General features: G+C 43.0%; 1 protein-coding gene across 3 annotated transcripts; it reads right to left on the bottom strand.

Annotated features, from left to right (window-relative positions):
• Positions 1-1500: 1500 nt before the first annotated feature.
• Positions 1501-18914, bottom strand: LOC121367065 (protein SSUH2 homolog). Of its 3 annotated transcripts, none has more exons than XM_041491245.1 (13): positions 18790-18914; positions 15003-15172; positions 13783-13947; positions 13279-13348; positions 12674-12803; positions 11767-11827; positions 10504-10628; positions 9596-9658; positions 8982-9085; positions 8166-8258; positions 6529-6631; positions 5698-5802; positions 1501-2557 (listed from the first exon to the last, which is right to left on the bottom strand). In XM_041491245.1, exons 1-13 carry the CDS (start codon positions 18798-18800, stop codon positions 2411-2413), a joined length of 1347 nt encoding a protein of 448 aa, XP_041347179.1. In that variant the 5' UTR covers positions 18801-18914; the 3' UTR covers positions 1501-2410. The 3 variants fall into 3 exon arrangements, with proteins under 3 accessions (XP_041347179.1, XP_041347178.1, XP_041347182.1); XM_041491244.1 differs by lacking the exon at positions 18790-18914 and adding an exon at positions 15822-15906; XM_041491248.1 differs by lacking the exon at positions 18790-18914 and adding an exon at positions 15793-15883.
• Between the last annotated feature and the right edge of the window lie 2430 nt (positions 18915-21344).

The raw sequence follows: 21344 nt of genomic DNA, 5'->3' as shown, positions 1-21344 counted from the left end.
TTTTTTGACAAGATTAAGTACTCTAATAATACATTTCACCTACATTTATGTAAATTACACACTTCAGTCATTTTTCAAAAATGGTCTTTTATCCTTAGAAAATCTAATAGGCTAATATTCTATGCTGTCTGAATGTATTTATTGTGTTCAGTAATCAGATGCTGGTATACTTGTCAAGTTTATTGCAGAAAATGTGCCAAAAAGGTTAACATTTGGCTTGTAATACATATGGCAGAATAATCCATAATGCATATTCAGTGGTCATTACTACAAACATCCTTCCAATCAAGAAATACTACACTGAGGTATCCCAGACACTGGCACATGACTACACTTGTTAACAGTTATCACTGGAAACTGAAAAATATGGTGCAAGTACCTCTTGGTAGGATTTATATCAGCATTTTGTGACAAAATCTTCATTTTCAAAGTTGTCGTCAACAAAAAAAATATTATGGTGTATACCTAAGTAATATCTGTAGGGCATATTCATATTAATATGCATTTATATGGACTGTTTTGCCTTTTACAAAGTGGCTACATGTCTAATACAGTAAATGAAGTAGATTAAGTAAATACAGCAGGTCAAAATTGAATATGAGGCCTATCATGTCTAATTTTCCCTGAAATTAGTGTGTAAACATTTGTTGCAAATGGCCCCAATTTTGTGACTTTCACCATCCCTCTGACACATTTCTAATAATGTATCATGAATTCAGTCACCATATCTTTACTAAGCCTCCACTTATTATATCTAAAATGCAAAATTTTACAGTTTTAGATTTTTTTGTTTCTCAAAAATTTAAATTTAAGTTTAATATTTAATTAAAAATGAAGTAAAATCTAATGATTGATTTATTTTCCTTTAAATATTTCAAAATCTTTCCAAGACAACACTGTGCAGATAGAACATATGTAGAAGAAAAAATAGCTGCTCATTGTATGAAGAAATTCTAAAATTTGATAAAGTTATTACATTTTGAAGTTGGTGTCCCTCAAGTTTCCATTGCTAAAATTGGCTATGGCAAGGCACTGTGGTAGGTGTTTTAACACAGCCTCTGTATACTCTCAGTTTAAAGGTGACATACCGATACTTACCGAGCATTGCTTTAATATGTATATCATTGGAATGCATTAGTGTGGGCCAGTTTTTAGGGGAAAAAATGGACTGATAGGCCTCAGATTACAGTTATCTTCCCATTTGGTTGTCCAAAATCCGGAAGTTTCACCGCGCAAGTAGTCTGCTGTTTGACTGTGATTATTTCATGGCAGACAGCTATGAAGTGGCAACTGTTTGACTGAAGTGACAGGGGATAGCATGTAGTTTGTAAACATGTGTAACTTGTTGACATTGAAGACTTGTTTGTGGTAATTCCGACCCATGCAAAAGTAGTGCTTTTTGTGTAAAATGGGTGTACTCCGGCCTGGTTTAGAGGGTGTGTCTGTTTAAACCAATATGCTGGGAGAAAGAGCTGGACAACAGGGGTTGTCCTTTTGAGGGTATGTGTCCCCCATGCAGGCAAAGGTACATACAAAACTTCACGGGCCTGCTGATATTAATAAAAATGTTGTAGCCACTAAGGCTATATAGAAACATATAGCGAAATTAATTGTGGTCTGAGGCCTCCTGTATACATGCTTTTAATACTGGAACAGACATGGTGGGATGTAATACAGGAATTCTTAATTGTGGAATGCTTCATAGTGGAATGTTGAATACTGGTATGTTAATACAGGAATTCTTAATTGTGGAATGCTTCATAGTGGAATGTTGAATACTGGTATGTTAATACAGGAATTCTTAATTGTGGAATGTTTCATAGTGGAAAGTTGAATACTGGTATGTTAATACAGGAATTCTTAATTGTGGAATGCTTTAAAGGGGAATGTTGAATACTGGTATGCTCATATTCTGTTGATAAAATGCTGTAATGGAAATATATACATGTATAAGACGTGAATGTGGAGTATATTTAGAATTTTGTGGTACTGTCAAGGTTGAAAAAATATATTACCAAGTTAACCAGCTACGAACACATCGAGTAATCAAACAAGTGTAAACTTGCTTTCTATCACTACAGACTGTCAGTGATATTAAACAAGACGTTATTGATTTATCATAACACCTTGTGTGTAGACCTAATGTCATGGTACTAAATATGAGCCGAATGTCTGACTTTGGTAGTGGAAGTGTGGTGAATTTCAACTGGTCGTCTTTAGGTAATTGGCAATATCGTCATCACTTAAGTTGGATGTTTTAGGCATGATATTTCGGGATTCTGGATGCGAACCTATCCCTTTTGGCAATTTTGTTTTCTTCAGTTCTTCGCCTTAAAATATTAAATATTAGTGGTAAAATGCACTGGTTATGAAACTGAACAGTGACAGCTGCGCCTCGCCTGGTCCTGGTTTACAGTATGGTACAGCCGCAGCAGCACTGCTGTGGGTAGGTGGGTGCGTACACTTTGTGTTCGAACCCATACACAAAGAACGTGTAGTCGGAGTCCTTCCACTTGAAGGACACCTCTGTCACGGGAACGATCCGCACTCGCTGTCTCTGCAAAAGAAAAAAACCAACCCAGATAAAACATTGAAAATGGCTGTCGGTGATCTCACTTCAGTGTCCTTGGTCTCCACCTTCACAAGCCAGGATACTAGTCCATACTGTACGGTACAGGCTACCATTCCGTACTGTACAGTACAGGCTACCATTCCGTACTGTACTATACAGGGTATCATTCCGTACTATACAGTACAGGGTACCATTCCGTACTGTACTGTACAGAGTACCATTCCGTAATGTACGGTACAGGCTATCATTCCGTACTGTATGGTACAGTATACTGCATTTCGAAATACAGTAGGCGATACCGAATGGTACCCTGGCTCGAGAAGATGTATATATACTACTCAAAAGAATTTAAGGGTCAGACGATATTTTCGGAATTATTTTCTGAATGTCAATTATATTAGCTAGACCATAATGTCACGCATGGTATTGTTCCATTTTCACGAAAGTGGGTCTAAGCAACCCATAAATGAATTAAAATCCACTGTCATTAACACTGTCGACTAGTTCTAATGGCGAAAACATGCTTACATTTTCACGTAAATTAAGGCGAAAGCGAAAGGTCTGCTAAGTACCCATAACTTGCTTTTTCACAAAGCGCTTCATTTGCACGCTTTGCACGTGTATTCCATGTTCCCAATGCTGAATTTCCGTATAATTGGAGCTTGCGTTCGTGTACGGTGCACACTCCAAATTCGACAATGGTACGACTTCAACTGACTATCGAAGATCGAGGAAGGGCTATTGCTTGGCTTCAGGATGGCAATACGCAAAGAAATTTTGCTCTGAGACTTGGTGTCAGTCAGAGTGTCGTTGGCCGACTGTGGCAACGGTACCAAGCAACGAATTCTGTTCGAAATCGTCCACGTTCGGGAAGACCCCGAAGCACTACAAATAGAGAGGACGCTACATCACCAATATGGCTCTACGTCAACGCACAACCACTGCACGCCGATTACGTGACAATCTGCGGACTGCGACTGGAACTCGAGTGTCTGATCAAACCATACGCAATCGTCTGAGAGCCAATAATCTACGCCGCCGTCGCCAGGCTGTTCGACCACCACTCCTACCACGTCACAGAACGGCCAGATGTCACTGGTGCACGCTTCATCTGCGGTGGCAACGTGTTCAGTGGGGTCGAGTGATGTTCACTGATGAGTCCAGGTTTAGTCTCCAGTTCAACGACGGTCGGGTTCGTGTCTACAGACGTCCTGGGGAGCGCTTCGCTGACGTTAACGTTAGACAACGTCACCGTTTCGGTGGTGGCAGCGTCATGGTGTGGGGCAGCATCTCTATCCACCACAGGACCCCCCTCTATGTGGTGGATGGCAATCTGAATGGAATCCGCTATCTGAATGAGATTATCCGGCCGTTGGTTCTCCCAGGCCTTCAGCAGATTGGCGGCGGGGCAGTTCTGCAGGATGACAATGCCAGACTCCACCGCGCCAGGGTGGTAACGGACTTTCTCAGACAACAAGGTATCGCCAGGTTGGATTGGCCAGCATATTCGCCTGACTTGGCCCCAATAGAGCACGCCTGGGACGAATTAGGCAGGAGAGTTCGGGATAACCATGCCCCTCCGGCCAACCTTCATGATCGGGGTCATGACCCAAGAGTTCTTCAGACGTCTGATCAACAGTATGAGGCAACGATGTGTCGAGTGTATTCGCGCCAGGGGTGGATTCACACACTATTAAACGAATGTTCTAATGTGTAAAATCCATGTTTGACAACCTTCAACTTTGACAGCATGTCATGTGACTTTCTTGTATACAGTGACGTTTATTTGTGTGTTTTTTGTAAATATGGAACAATAAATTAAATTTTTGGTGTAGTTTACATCATCAATCTAATACACTCTGAAATTTATTTGGTTATAAATTTTTGACCCTTAAATTCTTTTGAGTAGTACTATGAAATTTACTACAAGTTATTTATTTCTGAGCTCACTATAGCTCTAACCGGTTTATATATGAGGATAGGACTAGAGGGTACTTAGTGCTGGAAACCATTAATTTCTAGCCATCAAACGGTACTTTGTCTAAAATGTGATGTCATAGACCTATGGTTTGATCATTTTTGAGTTCATTCAGGGCATTAATCCAACTGTTTAGCTAGTACAACTAATATTATGAGTAGAATGATGGAAATATATGCTGTTTACAGGCTAGGTTAATATGCCTGAACGTCTCCATTTTTACCCGAATGTAAAGATTTTCTTCAGCACATGGCAGATGGGGAATTGACCCCACGACAAAAACTCTGTGTTTCAAACAGAGATGTCATTTTTCATCATCTAGTGTTTGTACTAGTCAGTATCGTGTTCTTGACCACCGCTTGAACTTCAAAAACTTTGAAATAGACTCTTTTTTTTTTCAGCATTAAGTACGCAAAATTCACGTCTATGTAATTTCATGTGGATTCAAGATTTGCACTCCCCTTATTTCAATGTTCATTTATACCTATCACTATACATTCACAAACTATTTGTTACCGTAATCATTATTTTTAAACAGCATCCACTTCCAAATCCACCCCAATTGCTTTATATCTTCCAAATTTCCAAGATCCTCCTCTACTATAGGCTAACTATAGCAAAAATATACCAATAATATAAACACCATACGTGTGAAACCGGCCTCGGTGGCGTCGTGGTTAGGCCATCGGTCTACAGGCTAGTAGGTTCGGATCCCAGTCGAGGCATGGGATTTTTAATCCAGATACCGACTCCAAACCCTGGGTGAGTGCTCCGCAAGGCTCAATGGGTAGGTGTAAACCACTTGCACCGACCAGTGATCCATAACTGGTTCAACAAAGGCCATGGTTTGTGCTATCCTGCCTGTGGGAAGCGCAAATAAAAGATCCCTTGCTGCTAATCGGAAAGAGTAGCCCATGTAGTGGCGACAGCGGGTTTCCTCTAAAATTCTGTGTGGTCCTTAACCATATGTCTGACGCCATATAACCGTAAATAAAATGTGTTGAGTGCGTCGTTAAATAAAACATTTCTGTCTTTCCATACGTGTGACCAAATGTGATTTCAACGATGTAGTTGAAATGCACGGTTTCAGGTCATATACCGATCTGGTTTTGAACAGTCTACTCCTAGTGGTCGTTGATTTGCTTACCTGCATCAGAATGCGTTCATTTCTAAACGAACTGTTGTGCTGAGTAATCAGACGATTGGAGGCCTGGTTCACTTCGGCATCAGGAAAATGATTTATTGGCCAAACCTGAAAACAATTAAAGTTCCAACATTATTTTTTAAACAGAGGAGTTGATGTCATAAATGTGATTTAAAAAAAACAAAAATCAGCAACACATCAGCAAAGAATTGGCAAATCTAACATGTTTACGATTAACAGAGCCTTTTTAACGAATAACATTACATATTAAATATATTTTCTTGTTGGATTACCAGTGTCTGAATAGTCGATGAGTTTCTGCTCATCTCAATGTTTTAGTAGCACCAACTGGATTTCACATTCAAATAACTATGTACGTACGGGAAAATAAATACCAGGAAATAAAAAGAAGACTGATCTGCTCAGGAGGTTGAGCGATCACTCGTTAGACTGGGTTTTGCAATCATGCGTTAGACTGATTTTTGCAATCACACGTTAGACTGGTTTTTGCGATTGGTGAGTTAAACACTTCGTGTAGGTCGGTTTCCTGAACTGGACCCCCTTCCATGAAACGATTTTAGCGCCAATATCATTTTAAGTGCATACGGTGATTGTAGGGCTAAGATCACTTCGCGAAACGGGGCTCTGGTCACGTGCTCATAAAACGTATTGAGTCTGGACTCAAGTCGGAACATTTAACATCATGGCAACACCAATGGTACAATTGTATGCGTGTGACGCCATTACATATTGAGTCTAGACTCTAAGAGTTTTATAAGCACGTGCCCATGTCTTCAGTGATTTGCAGTGTGTTACAGATTTTATGGAACTCGCCTTGATCTGCGACTCCTCGAAAGACACCTGGCCCGACACACCGCGGATTAGTTCATCAGGGAGCGCGGTACGCTCAACAACGTGGTCGTCAGCGTGGTTCGTCCTACAAGACAAGGAATGAGCTTTAACAACACATCAACATATTGTAAACTACGGGGTGGGTTCTAGCTCAGTTGGTAGAGCGATCGCCTGAGGTCATTGCGTCGCAAGATCGAACCTTGTAGACAAAAGGTCCGCTACGTTCATATTCGAAACCCAACCACCCAAAGTCCAGCCCACGCTACACCCCTGGTAACTGGCACCACTAGGTTCATATTCGACACACACCCACCCGAGGTCTAACCCACGTTACACCCCTGGTAACCTGCAACACTAGGTTCATATTCGACACACACCCACCCAAAGTCCAGACCACGCTACACCCCTGGTAACCTGCAACACTAGGTTCATATTCGAAACCCAACCACCCAAGGTCCAGCCCACGCCACACCCCTGGTAACCTGCAACACTAGGTTCATATTCGACACACACCCACCCAAAGTCCAGACCACGCTACACCCCTGGTAACCTGCAACACTAGGTTCATATTCGAAACCCAACCACCCAAGGTCCAGCCCACGTTACACCCCTGGTAACCTGCAACACTAGGTTCATATTCGAAACCCAACCACCCAAGGTCCAGACTACGCTACACCCCTGGTAACCTGCAACACTAGGTTCATATTCGAAACTAGGTTCATATTCGAAACCCAACCACCCAAGGTCCAGCCCACGCTACACCCCTGGTAACTGGCACCACTAGGTTCATATTCGACACACACCCACCCGAGGTCCAGCCCACGCTACACCCCTGGTAACCTGCAACACTAGGTTCATATTCGACACACACCCACCCAAGGTCCAGCCCACGCTACACCCCTGGTAACCTGCAACACTAGGTTCATATTCGACACACACCCACCCAAGGTCTAGCCCACACTACACCCCTGGTAACCTGCAACACTAGGTTCATATTCGACACACACCCACCCAAGGTCCAGCTGACGCTACACCCCTGGTAACCTGCAACACTAGGTTCATATTCGACACACACCCACCCAAGGTCCAGCCACGCTAGGGTAACCTGCAACACTAGGTTCATATTCGACACACACCCAAGGTCCAGCCCACGCTACACCCCTGGTAACCTGCAACACTAGGTTCATATTCGACACACACCCACCCAAGGTCCAGCCCACGCTACACCCCTGGTAACCTGCAACACTAGGTTCATATTCGACACACACCCACCCAAGGTCCAGCCCACGCTACATTCGACACACACCCACCCAAGGTCCAGCCCACGCTAAACCCCTGGTAACCTTAGGTTCATATTCGACACACACCCACCCAAGGTCCAGCCCACGCTACACCCCTGGTAACCTGCAACACTAGGTTCATATTCGACACACACCCACCCAAGGTCCAGCCCACGCTACACCCCTGGTAACCTCCAAAACTAGGTTCATATTCGACACACACCCACTCAAGGTCTATCCCACGTTACACCCCTCGTAACCTGCAACACTAGGTTCATATTCGACACACCCACCCAAAGTCTAGACCACGTTACACCCCTGGTAACTGGCAACACTTACCATGTTACTGTCAGTTTGATGTAGCACTTGAGGTTGGCTCTTCCCTGGCAGATGTTGCACGTCACCTGTCCGAATCCGTCACAGGTGTAGCACCTACAGGTGAGAGAGATAATGCAATGTAACTATAAATCGACACTCGTTTATATTATATAGTTAAGCATTACGTTTGTTTTCTTGCACTGTTGACCTAGTTCAGTCCATTTAGCAGCTAGGTGTAATGTAAAGCAAACTAATTCAATCGGTCAGTATACACGGATTACAAAATGGCGACATGTAATTGAACAATGGTTTAGTATACAATAGGGGAAATAAACTGCCTGTTTGATGTACTGCACAGGATTACATGCACAGTAGTTATCCCTATAAATGGTTCATCAGTGGCGCAGCGATGGGGGGTGGGTATGGCCCCCCAATCAATTTTTTTACTGTAGTAAATTTTATACATACATAGTGTGGGACCCATCCCCACCCCCAAAAATATAAAATCCTGGCTAGCTAGTGTGGTTGATGTATACCACTTTAATGTTTTGAAACATATAACATTGTTTTGTATAAGTTTTATAAAATCACTTGAATTGTGTAAATTGCATCAGTGCAGATGTTGATGGTCATTGTCAATGCCCGTCTTCAGTCTCAACATAGTACCTCAAATGTTTCAAACACGTTTCACCGCTACACGATACATTTACATTACATGAATTACTAGTGTTTCACTGCTACCCAACATGTTCAGTGTGACATGGTTGCACCGCGCCCCTGATTAGGACAAATGAGCAGATAACCGTGTGTTATTAACGCGTGCAGGACAGTACGTACCTGCGTCTTCCAGTCCCGTCACACCAGGTACAGCAGCGGTGACGGTGTTCCCCGTTCTCATAGTACGTGTCCCGCCCAGTTCCGCCGCACGTGGAGCAGTGCAGCTGTGGAGAGAGGCAAACTATTACAGCACAGCTGGATGTTCAGATCAGGGTACTCAAATATATCCTCACACCTTTTGGACCTATTCGGTTAAATAAGTACACCCCATCTCTTGCATTACAACGTACACACAAGACACATAACAAGACACTAATGGAATGCCATTAGAAAACATTAACTTTAGACTCCATCAGAATCACATAAATTAAGTCGTCAAATACAGATTTTAAAAGACACCTAAAGAATAACATCCACACAATCCTACTATAAAAGGTGTCCTACAAACTGATTGGACCGGCTCCCACCCAGAGCGAGCGTTAACAATTCAATGGATAGATTTAACACCACTACACCTTCATCTTTCTCATTAACCACTAACTTTCTGACCTGGACAGACAGCTGAGGTGCGTGCCCAGAACAGCGTGCTTGAACATTAATTGGATATAAGCACCAAAATAAGTTGAAAGGAAAGAAAAGAACGCAAGACAAATACATTGTAGGTAATGACTCACCCGTCCTCGGCCATGACAGCGGTAGCATCGGATTCTTCCCGACGCCAAACATTGATGACACGGCTGATGAGGAAAAAACAAACGTTATGTAAATGTGTCATCTTTTACTGTTCTAACACATATCATCAATTTGACATTTATGTCCCTTTTTCTAAACTATACCATACATTTGTCATATGTACCTCTTTGTTTCATATCATATCATGCATTTTATGCCTGCGTCTAACCTGCTTCATAACAAGTCGTGAATGTGTCATTTCTGTCTAAATAACGTCTATGCCTAACTCATTGTTTTATATATATAAGTCATGATTTGCCATTCGTGTCTATATTTCCCATTTGTGCCCAACTCTGTCTTTTGTCAAATAGATCATGAATCTTTCCCGTGTCTAACATGTTATGAATTAGCCATCAACAGTCTGTGTCTGTTTTATTCAAGAATGAAGATGGTAACTGATAGCCATGAGCAAGACCGTGTGAGACACACAGTTACTAGCTGATTTACTAATCCTGTTATCCTGTTCTATTAACCTCACCTTCACAGACACACAGTTACTAGCTGATTTACTAATCCTTTTATCCTGTTCTATCCGCCTCACCTTCACAGACGCACTGTTCCGAGCTGATTTACTAATCATGATATCCTGTTCTATCCGCCTCACCTTCACAGACGCACTGTTCCGAGCTGATTTACTAATCATATCCTTTTCTATCCGCCTCACCTTCACAGACGCACTGTTCCGAGCTGATTTACTAATCGTGATATCCTGTTCTATCCGCCTCACCATGGACGCACTGTTCTGAGCTGATTTACTAATCGTGATATCCTGTTCTATCCGCCTCACCTTCACAGACGCACTGTTCCGAGCTGATTTACTAATCGTGATATCCTGTTCTATTCGCCTCACCTTCACAGATGCGGTGTGCGGCACCTCGACCTCCACCTTGGAATTCTGGAACATGCCGGGAGGCTGGGCCGCGATGTCCCATGGGCCCGGTGCTGGACCACAGTGCGGTCCGTCTATTGGCTGACCTGTGGGCAACACAAATGGTGCCATTATGTTATTTTCTCATTTAGATGGCCACAGACCACAATTATGTTTGTATAAAGCATTAGTATCACTTTCATTAATATCAGTAGGCCCATGGATTTTGGCATGCACCTATGTCTGCCTGGTGGCAACATACTCTGAAAAGGACAACCCCTGTTGTCCAGCTCTTTCTTACAGGATACTAGTTTAAACAAACACACCCATTAAACCTGGCCGGAGTAGACCCATTTTACACAAAAAGCACTATATTTGCATGGGTCGAAATTACCACAAAAAAGTCTTCAACGTCAACAAGTGACATGTTTGCTAACTATATGCTATCACCTGTCAACTTCAGTCCAAGAGTTGCCATTTCAAAGCTGTCTGCCGTGAAATAATTACAGTCAAACAGCAGACTACTTGCGTGAATATATGTATTAATAATATCCGTAGAATATCTGTTCTTACATTATATATTTTATATTAAGTGAAGCTAAGTAATGTCATTGTCATAATGACATTTTGAAAAGATATCGGTGAATTATATTGTTTTCACATCACTTAATTCAAACTCCTGAAGTTAAATCTAGCTCACTAATGTCTTTAACCAGTATACGAAGTAAGTAGCAAACTATCTATCAAGGCAACTAACGAGTAAGGTAACTAGCCAGTAAGGTGACTAGCGAGTAAGGTAACTAGCGAGTAAAGTAACTAGCGAGTAAGTTAATTAGCCAGTAAGTTAACTAGCCAGTAAGGTAGTAACTAGCCAGTAAGGTAGTAACTAGCGAGTAAGTTAACTAGCGAGTACGTTAACTAGCGAGTAAACTAGCCAGTAAGTTAACTAGCCAGTAAGTTCACTAGCCAGTAAGTTAACTAGTCAGTAAGGTAGTAACTAGCCAGTAAGGTAGTAACTAGCGAGTAAGTTAACTAGCGAGTATGTTAACTAGCGAGTAAACTAGCCAGTATGTTAACTAGCCAGTAAGTTCACTAGCCAGTAAGTTAACTAGTCAGTAAGGTAGTAACTAGCCAGTAAGGTAGTAACTAGCCATTAAGGTAGTAACTAGCCAGTAAGGTAACTAACCAGTAAGGCAACTAGCGAGTAAGGTAACTAGTGAGTAAAGTAATTATGCAGAAACTAACCTGTAAATGGTTCGTAGGCCCATGTCGTTGATCTAGCTTCTCCATATGTCTCTAGGGTGTACTGGAAAGAGAGAAGTCAATTGGGCATTGGTCATCTGATGCAACCTTTATCATGTGCATTTATCACATCACCGACGCCATATAACCGAAAATAAAATGTGCTGAGTGCATAGTTAAATAAATCATTTCCTTCCATTGATCACATCATGTAATATGGATATCAATCCCGTGATGTAACCCGGAAATTGATCATGTTATGTTCCCATCCTGCAACTCCTCAAAGAGTTGTTAAAGATCTTATATTTCTCACGTCAAATGTTGTTGTTGTTGTTGGGGGTTTTTGTGGGTTTTCCTGACGTGACAAATATAACATCTTACAAAAATGAAGTCCTGAGTTATGTACATCATACATCCTGCTTCCTTCAAAAGATAAAGCCGATAACCAATGTCATCAGTCTGTTATAGTCTATTTATCTTACCAGTTGCTTCAAAACGTGTCTAACCAGCAAAAGGGAGTTAATAGTCTACTAATGTAAATATTCAATATAAAAACCCCACAAAACAACCGGTTTACACATTACTAAGATTATTTACGATGATATCGCGTGCACAGTTAACTTGTGTACATCAATAGCAATCGGTATTATTTGTGTTTAAGGTTTGAATTTGACGTGAACGTCATCACTATGTAACAGCCAATGGGATGTCTTTAAATCGATCCCCAACTTGTGTTGGATATCGCCACTGACCCTACTACAGACTGGGCGTGGCATAGACGTGCTTGAACCTTGATATGGGCACGTATATAAAATTACTCGGACTTGGATATCGACGTGTTATATAGTCAATCTCTGACGGTGTTCTCACAAACAGATGTTTAAGAAAACATTCATTGACAAACACTAACATGGAAGGCACTGGACGACTTAAGGTCTTTAATATCCATCTCCTTGGCAGCGCCCGCTCCATAGCAACAGTTTTCCGCCACGAGACCTAGCAACGCTTCTCTCGCTTGTTCTTCTGTGATTGTCGGCGAGCTGAAACCAACAAGTAGTACTTGTCATCACTAACTTGTACTTTTATAATGAGTGTCAAAAATAGTGTGTGTGTGTGTGTGTGTGTGTGTGTGTGTGTGTGTGTGTGAGAGAGAGAGAGAGAGAGAGAGAGAGAGAGAGAGAGAGAGAGAGAGAGAGAGAGAGAGAGAGAGAGAGAGAGAGAGAGAGAGAGAGACACACACACCTAAAGAAAGAGAGACAGATAGAGAGAGAGAGATGGTGTGAAATATGGTGCGAGAGAGAGATGGTAATAATGAGTGAGAGAGATTGTAATAGTGAGTGAGAGAGAGATGGTGAGAGAGAGAGAGAGATGGTAAGAGAGAGAGAGAGAGAGAGAGAGAGAGAGAGAGAGAGAGAGTCTGAGGAAATTGATTAACATAACATATATACTTAGCTGCGGTCACCAATTGACACTATAATAATATGCATGCTATAGATAACTAATTAACATATATACTTTTGGAACTCTCTTCTTTCTGGAGCTGAAGGTTGTTGTGATTCATCATAAGATGGTGGCGGTAAATACGCTGTAAGAAACCAGATGTAGACATAATATTATTGCAATAGTTATATAAAAATAGTCGTATCGAACACTTGTCATAGCATGATGATAGGTGATGATATGTGCTGAGAACATTATAAGTGATAACTTGATAATAAGTAATAACATGATACACAAGTAACAACAATGATGATAAGTGAAAACATGACAAATGATAACATGATAATAACGGATAACATTGATACATGATGCTAAGTGAAAACATGATGCAAAGTGATACCGTGAAAGCAATGAGTGACAACATGGTGATATGTGATAACATGATGAGTAAAATATGATAGTTTATAATATGATAAGTGAGAACATGATCAGTGAGATGATGCTAAGTGGTAATGTGATGATAAATGATAACAGTAAGTAAGTTTGTGGAGTTCTGCTAACTGGCGGTGTACTACTAACCACTATTGAAACCAACGTTCTCGTATCCATTCACTGTGTCCATTTTGTCGATAGGTGGCGCTGATGCTTCAACAGGTCTCGCATTAGGATCGTCCTTGAGATCCGTGTTGGGCACCTCTCCCTGGTACTGGCCCTGAGAACCAGCTTGTGGAGGCGGCGGCGGACCTATTGAAAACAAAACCCAGATGTAAATGTAAATAATCACCACCTGGGATCGCGCTGACACCCCCCCCCCCCTCCCCCGCCCGCCCGCCCATATAAAAAATAGTCTCCAGTAATACCGGTCTTGGGCTGATTCTGTGGGCGGTGTAATGGGGCGTGGGCGGTGTAAGGGAGCGTGGGCGGTGCAGTTGGGTGTGGGGCGGTGTATTTGCATAAGGGGTGGTATAATTTGGTATGGGGTGTGGGGCGGTGTATTTGCATGACGAGTGGTATAATTTGGTATGGGGTGTGGGGCGGTGTATTTGCATGAGGGGTGGTATAATTTGGTATGGGGTGTGGGGCGGTGTAATTGCATGACGATTGGTATAATTTGGTATGGGGTGTGGGGCGGTGTATTTGCATGAGGGGTGATATAATTTGGTATGGGGTGTGGGGCGGTGTATTTGCATGACGAGTGGTATAATTTGGTATGGAGCGTGGGGCGGTGTAATTGCATGACGAGTGGTATAATTTGGTATGGAGTGTGGGGCGGTGTATTTGCATGATGAGTGGTATAATTTGGTATGGTGTGTGGGGCGGTGTATTTGCATGAGGAGTGGTATAATTTGGTATGGGGTGTGGGGCGGTGTAATTGCACGAGGGGTGGTATAATTTGGTATGGAGCGTGGGGCGGTGTAATTGCACGAGGGGTGGTATAATTTGGTGTGGAGTGGTGTAATGGGGTGTGGGGCGGTGTAATGGGAAGTAGGGCGGTACATTGCGGAGGGGTGGCGGTGTAATGGGATGTAGGGCGGTACATTGGGGGGGTGGCGGTGTAATTGCATGAGGGGTGGTATAATTTGGTGTGGGTTGGTATAATGGGGTGTGGCGGAGTGTAATGGGATGTAGGGCGGTACATTAGGAGTGTAATGGGGTGTGGGGCGGTGTAATGGGGTCTGGGATAGTGCATGGTGCCACCAACGCTCCTAAGCCTGGCTTCGATATTGATGTCACGAGCTTAACAGCAGATTGTGAAAACCAAAACCTCTATACGAGGTACATGTATATACACCACTCACCACCTTGTTGTCCACCCTGGGGGTACGGTGCTGGAGGTCCTCCCTGAGAGTACGGTGCTGGAGGTTGTCCCTGGGGGTACGGTGCTGGAGGTTGTCCCTGGGGGTACGGTGCTGGAGGTTGTCCAGGGGGTGCTCCCCCATATCCTCCCGCAGCATAGCCTGGTGCTGTTCTAAAATAATAATATTAATTATGGTTATGATAATGATGATGATCATAATGTTGATGAAGATGATGATAATAATCGCAGTTTTCACCTCCCAAAGGCTTTTTCCGGTTCCGACCAATTGCCCATAACTGGTATATAACAAAGGCCATGGTATGTATGTGCTTACCTGTCTGTAGTAAATCTCACAAAAGGATTCCTTGCTGCTGTCCAATAGGAGTAGCTTATGTGGCAGTATCGAGTTTCCTGTCAAACACTCGAGATGAATTGTGAAACTAAATTAAACACTAAAATAGCTGTACTTTAAACGTGTTGAGAGAGGTGTTGTTAAGTACACTTTCCTCTTCTCCTTTACAAAGCATGACATGGCACGCAAACACAGTACGCATACATACTCACAACACACACGCACACACACATAACACACGTGTTCACGCGTACATGCACAGACACAAAGATACAGACATTCACAATGCATATATATATACATGTACATACACGAACATCGCATTTGGTCCTGTTTCGAAATCGGACACTGTTAGTTTAACTAACTCATTAAAGGAAACATGAAACAAAGGCATTATGTTTTCTTTAGATCTTAAGCAAACAATAAACTTATGTCTTACTCCATTGACTTTAAGAAACTTCTATTTACCCTTGCGCGCCTCCAGAAAGCAGTGGTTTGTTTTCGCTCATTTTCTGTCGATGCCAAGTCCAAATACATCCTTGTTCACGGCAAATCTGACCTTAGCCACTTTTACCACGTGACTAGTGGCGTCTAAAGAAACGCCCCCTATTGGCACGTGACACGGTTTCGTAAAGACAGTCAATTCGTTATCAAACATGTGAGCATGTATTTAAATATAGGAACCACGTGCTGCAGGGTTTCACAAGCACGTATGTGGCAATTATTAGTAGTATTGATATTGCACCACGTGGGGGTAATAACCCCCCACCTCTCTCTCTCTCTCTCTCTCTGTCCGTGTCTGTCTGTCTGTCTCTCTCTCTCTGTGTCTGTCTGTCTGTCTGTCTGTCTGTCTCTCTCTATCTATCTCTCTCTATCTCTCTATCTCGGTCTGTCTGTCTGTATGTCGTCTCGCTCTATCTATCTCTCTATCTCTCTCTTCTGATCTCTATATCTATCTCTCTCTCTCTCTCTCTCTCTCTCTCTCTCTCTTATCTCTGTCTCTCTCTCTCTCTCGTCTCTCTTCTCTTTTCTCTATCTGTCTCTATCGATCTATCTCTCTCTCTCTCTCTCTCTCTCCTCTCTCTGGCCTATTATCTCTCTCTCTCTCTCCTCTCTCTCTCTCTCTCTCTCTCTCTCTATCCGTCTCTGTCTCTCTCTCTCTCTCTCTCTCTCCCTCCTCTCCTCCCCTCCCTCCCTCCCTCCCCCTCTCTATCTCTCTCTCTCTCTCTCTCTCTCTCTTCTCTCTCTCTCTCTCTCTCTCTCTAATGTCTGTCTCGCTGTCTGTCTCTCTCTGTCTCTCTCTCTCTCTCTCTCTCTCTCTCTCTCTCTCTCTCTCTCTCTCTCTCTCTCTCTCTCTCTCTCTCTCTCTCTCTCTCTCTCTCTGTGTGTGTGTGTGTGTGTGTGTGTGTCTGTCTTTCTCTCTGTATCTCTGTCACTCTAGGGGTCGAGATTGGTAAATAGATCCAATATGGATTTATTTTAGCCTGTTATTTTGTATTACATTTTATATCAAAGCATTTTTAGACCACGTTTCTTCCCAATTTATCTAAAATATTTTCTATGGAATCCCGAAAAAGGGTCACACCGTGTTCTCTGGTCTTGGTTTACCTCTGTCATAAGCGTATGAGAGGGCGGGGAGGGGGATTACATCACCCATGGCTTGAGTCGTCAATCTTGAAATTCGGGCGAAAACGATTGAGATATTCTAGCAAATAGAACTAGCTTGAAAACGTTTCACAGTGTATTTCCATCATTCTACCACAGTATTAATTGTAATCCATATAAAAATCCGTAGTGCTCCGTTTGCAATCCTATAGAGCTGTTTGGCAGTAACGTGATTATAAATAAATGTTGTCATCCAGATTCATCTACAGCCGTGCAAGTCTAGATCTATCGTCTGGAATAGTGAAAGTGAAAGTAGAACAGGACATGCATGTGATATAAATTACATTTGACATTACATCCATTACTGTTTGTTCTTATATCGTAATTAAAGGTCACAAATACCAGCAGCTAGAATAGTACAATTCTCACAGGAAATCACGTGCTAACAAAAACTGCAATGTTGCCGACTCAGAATTAAGTTGGTATACGATCCCGCGCCTGATGAAAATTCCATTCACATCTCTTTCTCCCCACAAACACATCCCTCACCCCACACATCCCTCACCCCCACAAACACATCCCTCACCCCACACATCCCTCACCCAACATCCCTCACCCCACACATCCCTCACCCCCACAAACACATCCCTCACCCCCACAAACACATCTTTCACCTCCACTCCCATCCCTCACCCCCACAAAATACATCCCTCATGCCTACAAACACATCCCTCACCCACAAACACATCCCTCACCCCCACTCACATCCCTCACCCCCACAAACACATCCATCGCCCCCACAAATACATCCCTCATGCCTACAAACACATCCCTCACCCCCACAACCATCCCCACTCCCACAAACACCATCCCTCACCCCCACAAACATCCCTCACCCCCACAAATACATCTCTCACCCCCACAAACACATCTCTCACCCCCACAAACACATCCGTCACCCCTACAAACACATCCCTCACCCCACAAACACATCCTCACCCCCACACAAACACATCCCTCACCCCTACAAACACATCCCTCACCCCTACAAATACATTCCTCATCCCCACACAAACACATCTCTCACCCTACAAACACATCCCTCACCCTACAAACACATCCTTCACCCCCACAAACACCCCCCTCACCCTCACAAACACATCTTTCACCACCACAAACACACCCCTCGCCCCTACAAACACCCCCCCCCCCACAAACACCCCCCTCCCCCACAAACACACCCCTCCCCCTCACAAACACATCCCTCGCCCCCACAAACACTCCCCTCGCCCCCACAAACACATCCCTCGCCCCCATACAAACACATCCCTTACACCACATGATGTGCTTTTAAACGTATTAAAACTGTCGTCAAATATGGCTCGCATCTTTATAGGGGGACAATCTGATTTTTGCCCGAATTAAACGAAAATGCCCATTCATATCAAGATTACTGCCCAATAGCTAAATAGGGCTGGAAACGAATTACAACTAGTATTGTGGGCAGAATGATGGAAATACATGGTAAAAAAATACCAGGCCAACTCATTTTGCCCGAATATCTCTTTCACGAATTTGAGGATTTGCTCCAGCACTGCGGGTGGGGAAGGGGGTGGGGCAAATCCCGTGTCGTACGTTTATGAGTGGATCCTTACAACCCGTGCGCCGAGGAATCGTACCACAAAGTAATGACGTGAAAGCAACCTTCTCGTTGATGCATTATGAGTATTGATTTACAGGCAGCAACACAGAGAGAAATGGCTACAAGTCGTGTACGGTGAGAATTAGTGTTTAGTCCAGTCACCAATTGTTTACAGAATCCAACACTTACCCTGTCGCCATGTTTACTTCCTTGACCCTGTCCTCACAACAAGCTGACGGCCCCGGCGTCACGGCCAGGTGGAGAGGTCGGCGACTAGTCGGTGTACGCAGTCACGTTACAGCTCTACTGCAGCGTACACTGGGCCCTGGGTGTAACGTACACTGGGCAATGGGTGTAACGTACACTGGGCAATGTGTGTAACGTACACTGCTTTGTGAAACGCATACTGACACTGGGTGTAACACACACGGCTTTGTGTAATAATTAGCTATGCTGGGTGTATGTAATACAATACCACGGTCGCACCCCCCGGGGAGGGACAGAGAAGAGGGGTAATGGAAAGCTGCCTCCTGAAAACATCTACAGTAGTAGTTTTCATTATCATTAGGCAAAAAATAAATTGTTTTCGGGAATTTGACAAAAGTTTGTAATAATCAAACATTTGGTACCTTTGGAATAGTCTTACAGTTAAAAGTGTTGGTTTATCGACACCACTAGAGCGCATTGATTTACTAATCATCGGCTATTGAATGTCAAACATTTGGTATAGTCTTACAGAGGAAACCCGCTACCTTTTTCCATTAGTAACACGCGATCATTTATATGCACCATCCAACAGACAGGATTGCACATACCATGGTCTTTGATATATCAGTCATGATACACTGACTGGAACGAACAATGGCCCAATGGGTCCACTGAAGGGAACTGAGAGAGACCGCATATCACTGGAGCGCTTTACCACTGGGTTACGCTCCGCCCCTGGAATGTAACCAAACACAAGTAGGTCGGTTAGGTCTGCTTTTTTCTTTACCACTGGGTTACGCTCCGCCCCTGGAATGTAACCAAACACAAGTAGGTAGGTTCGCTCCGCCCCTGGAATGTAACCAAACACAAGTAGGTAGGTTAGGGATGGTTCTATTTACAACTGGGGTTACGCTCCGACATGGAAGGTAACCAAACACAAGTAGGTAGGTTAGGTCTGCTTTCTTCTTTACCACTGGGTTACGCTCCGCCCCTGGAATGTAACCAAACACAAGTAGGTCGGTTAGGTCTGCTTTCTTCTTTACCACTGGGTTACGCTCCGCCCCTGGAATGTAAAAAAACAAAAGTAGGTAGGTTAGGTCTGCTTTCTTCTTTACCACTGGGTTACGCTCCGCCCCTGGAATGTAACCAAACACAAGTAGGTAGGTTAGGTCTGCTTTCGTCTTTTGTTTTCTTCTTTGTTTTACTTTCCATTTTTGTTTTTGTTTCATTATATTAAAACAATCGTTTGTTTTGTTTTTCGGGGGTTTTTTCACTTCTTTAATTCATCTTTACGGTTCCAGATAAAATGCTATGTATGTAGCTTACTTTTTCCAACTACGTATCAATAAAAACATAATTCAAAGAATTTCAAAACAAGAATAAAAAAAGAGAAAAAAAATGTAGGGTCGGATTCCAGAAAACACACACATTTTTTGGTTTACATTTTATCCAGTAAGGCACAGTGGTTCCCTCCCACTCCACCCCATCCCCTAGCATTTTGATCAGGGTACGACCTTGCTCACACTGTGGTGTATCCAAGGCTAGGAGCGAGCTTTTTGTCCGACGAACAAGGACATTGTGAAATATTCCAGTAACTGTTAACTGGGTCGTATTACAAAGTCCTTTCACGGGGCCCTGCGTGTTGTTTGTGTTTATATTTACTGACAAAGGATTCCCCGCCAGCCAGAACAGGAAACTGATAGTAGACGGCGAACGTCGTTAATCACCGAGTGTCTACTGAATATTCATGAGCAAACTAAAGACTAAGCGAAACGGTTGCACCATTATATAGGATGTTGTGGTGGCACTACACCTTTCATCTGACAAACCACACACACACACACACACCACTGATTCGTGATCGACGAACATCAAATGTCATAATTCCATCAGGGGTCTGGATTAACATACACGACCATTCTAATACTGACTATCTGTTTGGACATCATAGGTTATTCCTGTGGACCCTTCTAACACTGACTATCTGTTTGGACATCATAGGTTATTCCTGTGGACCCTTCTAACACTGACTATCTGTTTGGACATCATAGGTTATTCCTGTGGACCCTTCTAATACTGACTGACTGTTTGGACATCATAGGTTATTCCCGTGGACCCTTCTAATACTGACTATCTGTTTGGACATCATAGGTTATTCCCGTGGACCCTTCTAATACTGACTATCTGTTTGGACATCATAGGTTATTCCCGTGGACCCTTCTAATACTGACTATCTGTTTGGACATCATAGGTTATTCCCGTGGACCCTTCTAATACTGACTATCTGTTTGGACCATATAGGTTATTCACTTGGACCCTTCTAATGACTGACTATCTGTTTGGATCATAGGTTATTCCGTGGAACCTCTAATAAGGACTATCTGTTTGACCATCATAGGTTATTATTTAAAAATTGTGCACCCTTCTAATACTGACTATCTGTTGGATATCATAGGTTTATTATTGTGGACCCTTCTAATACTGACTATCTGTTTGGATATCATAGGTTATTCCCGTGGACCCTTCTAATACTGACT

This window comes from Gigantopelta aegis, chromosome 3, assembly GCF_016097555.1.
Source record: "Gigantopelta aegis isolate Gae_Host chromosome 3, Gae_host_genome, whole genome shotgun sequence".
Lineage (NCBI taxonomy): Eukaryota > Metazoa > Mollusca > Gastropoda > Neomphalida > Peltospiridae > Gigantopelta > Gigantopelta aegis.
This window is presented reverse-complemented; position numbering and strand designations above follow the sequence as displayed.

Excerpts from the sequence above, each read along its gene's own strand:
- LOC121367065 (XM_041491244.1), bottom strand. The coding sequence starts at position 15,862 with ATGAGCGAAAACAAACCACTGCTTTCTGGAGGCGCGCAAGG. Across the intron at positions 13,349-13,782 it reads GAACGTTGGTTTCAATAGTG|CGTATTTACCGCCACCATCT; the intron begins GTTAGTAGTACA and ends GGTTTCTTACAG. Across the intron at positions 11,828-12,673 it reads AGTCGTCCAGTGCCTTCCAT|TACACCCTAGAGACATATGG; the intron begins GTTAGTGTTTGT and ends CTCTCTTTCCAG.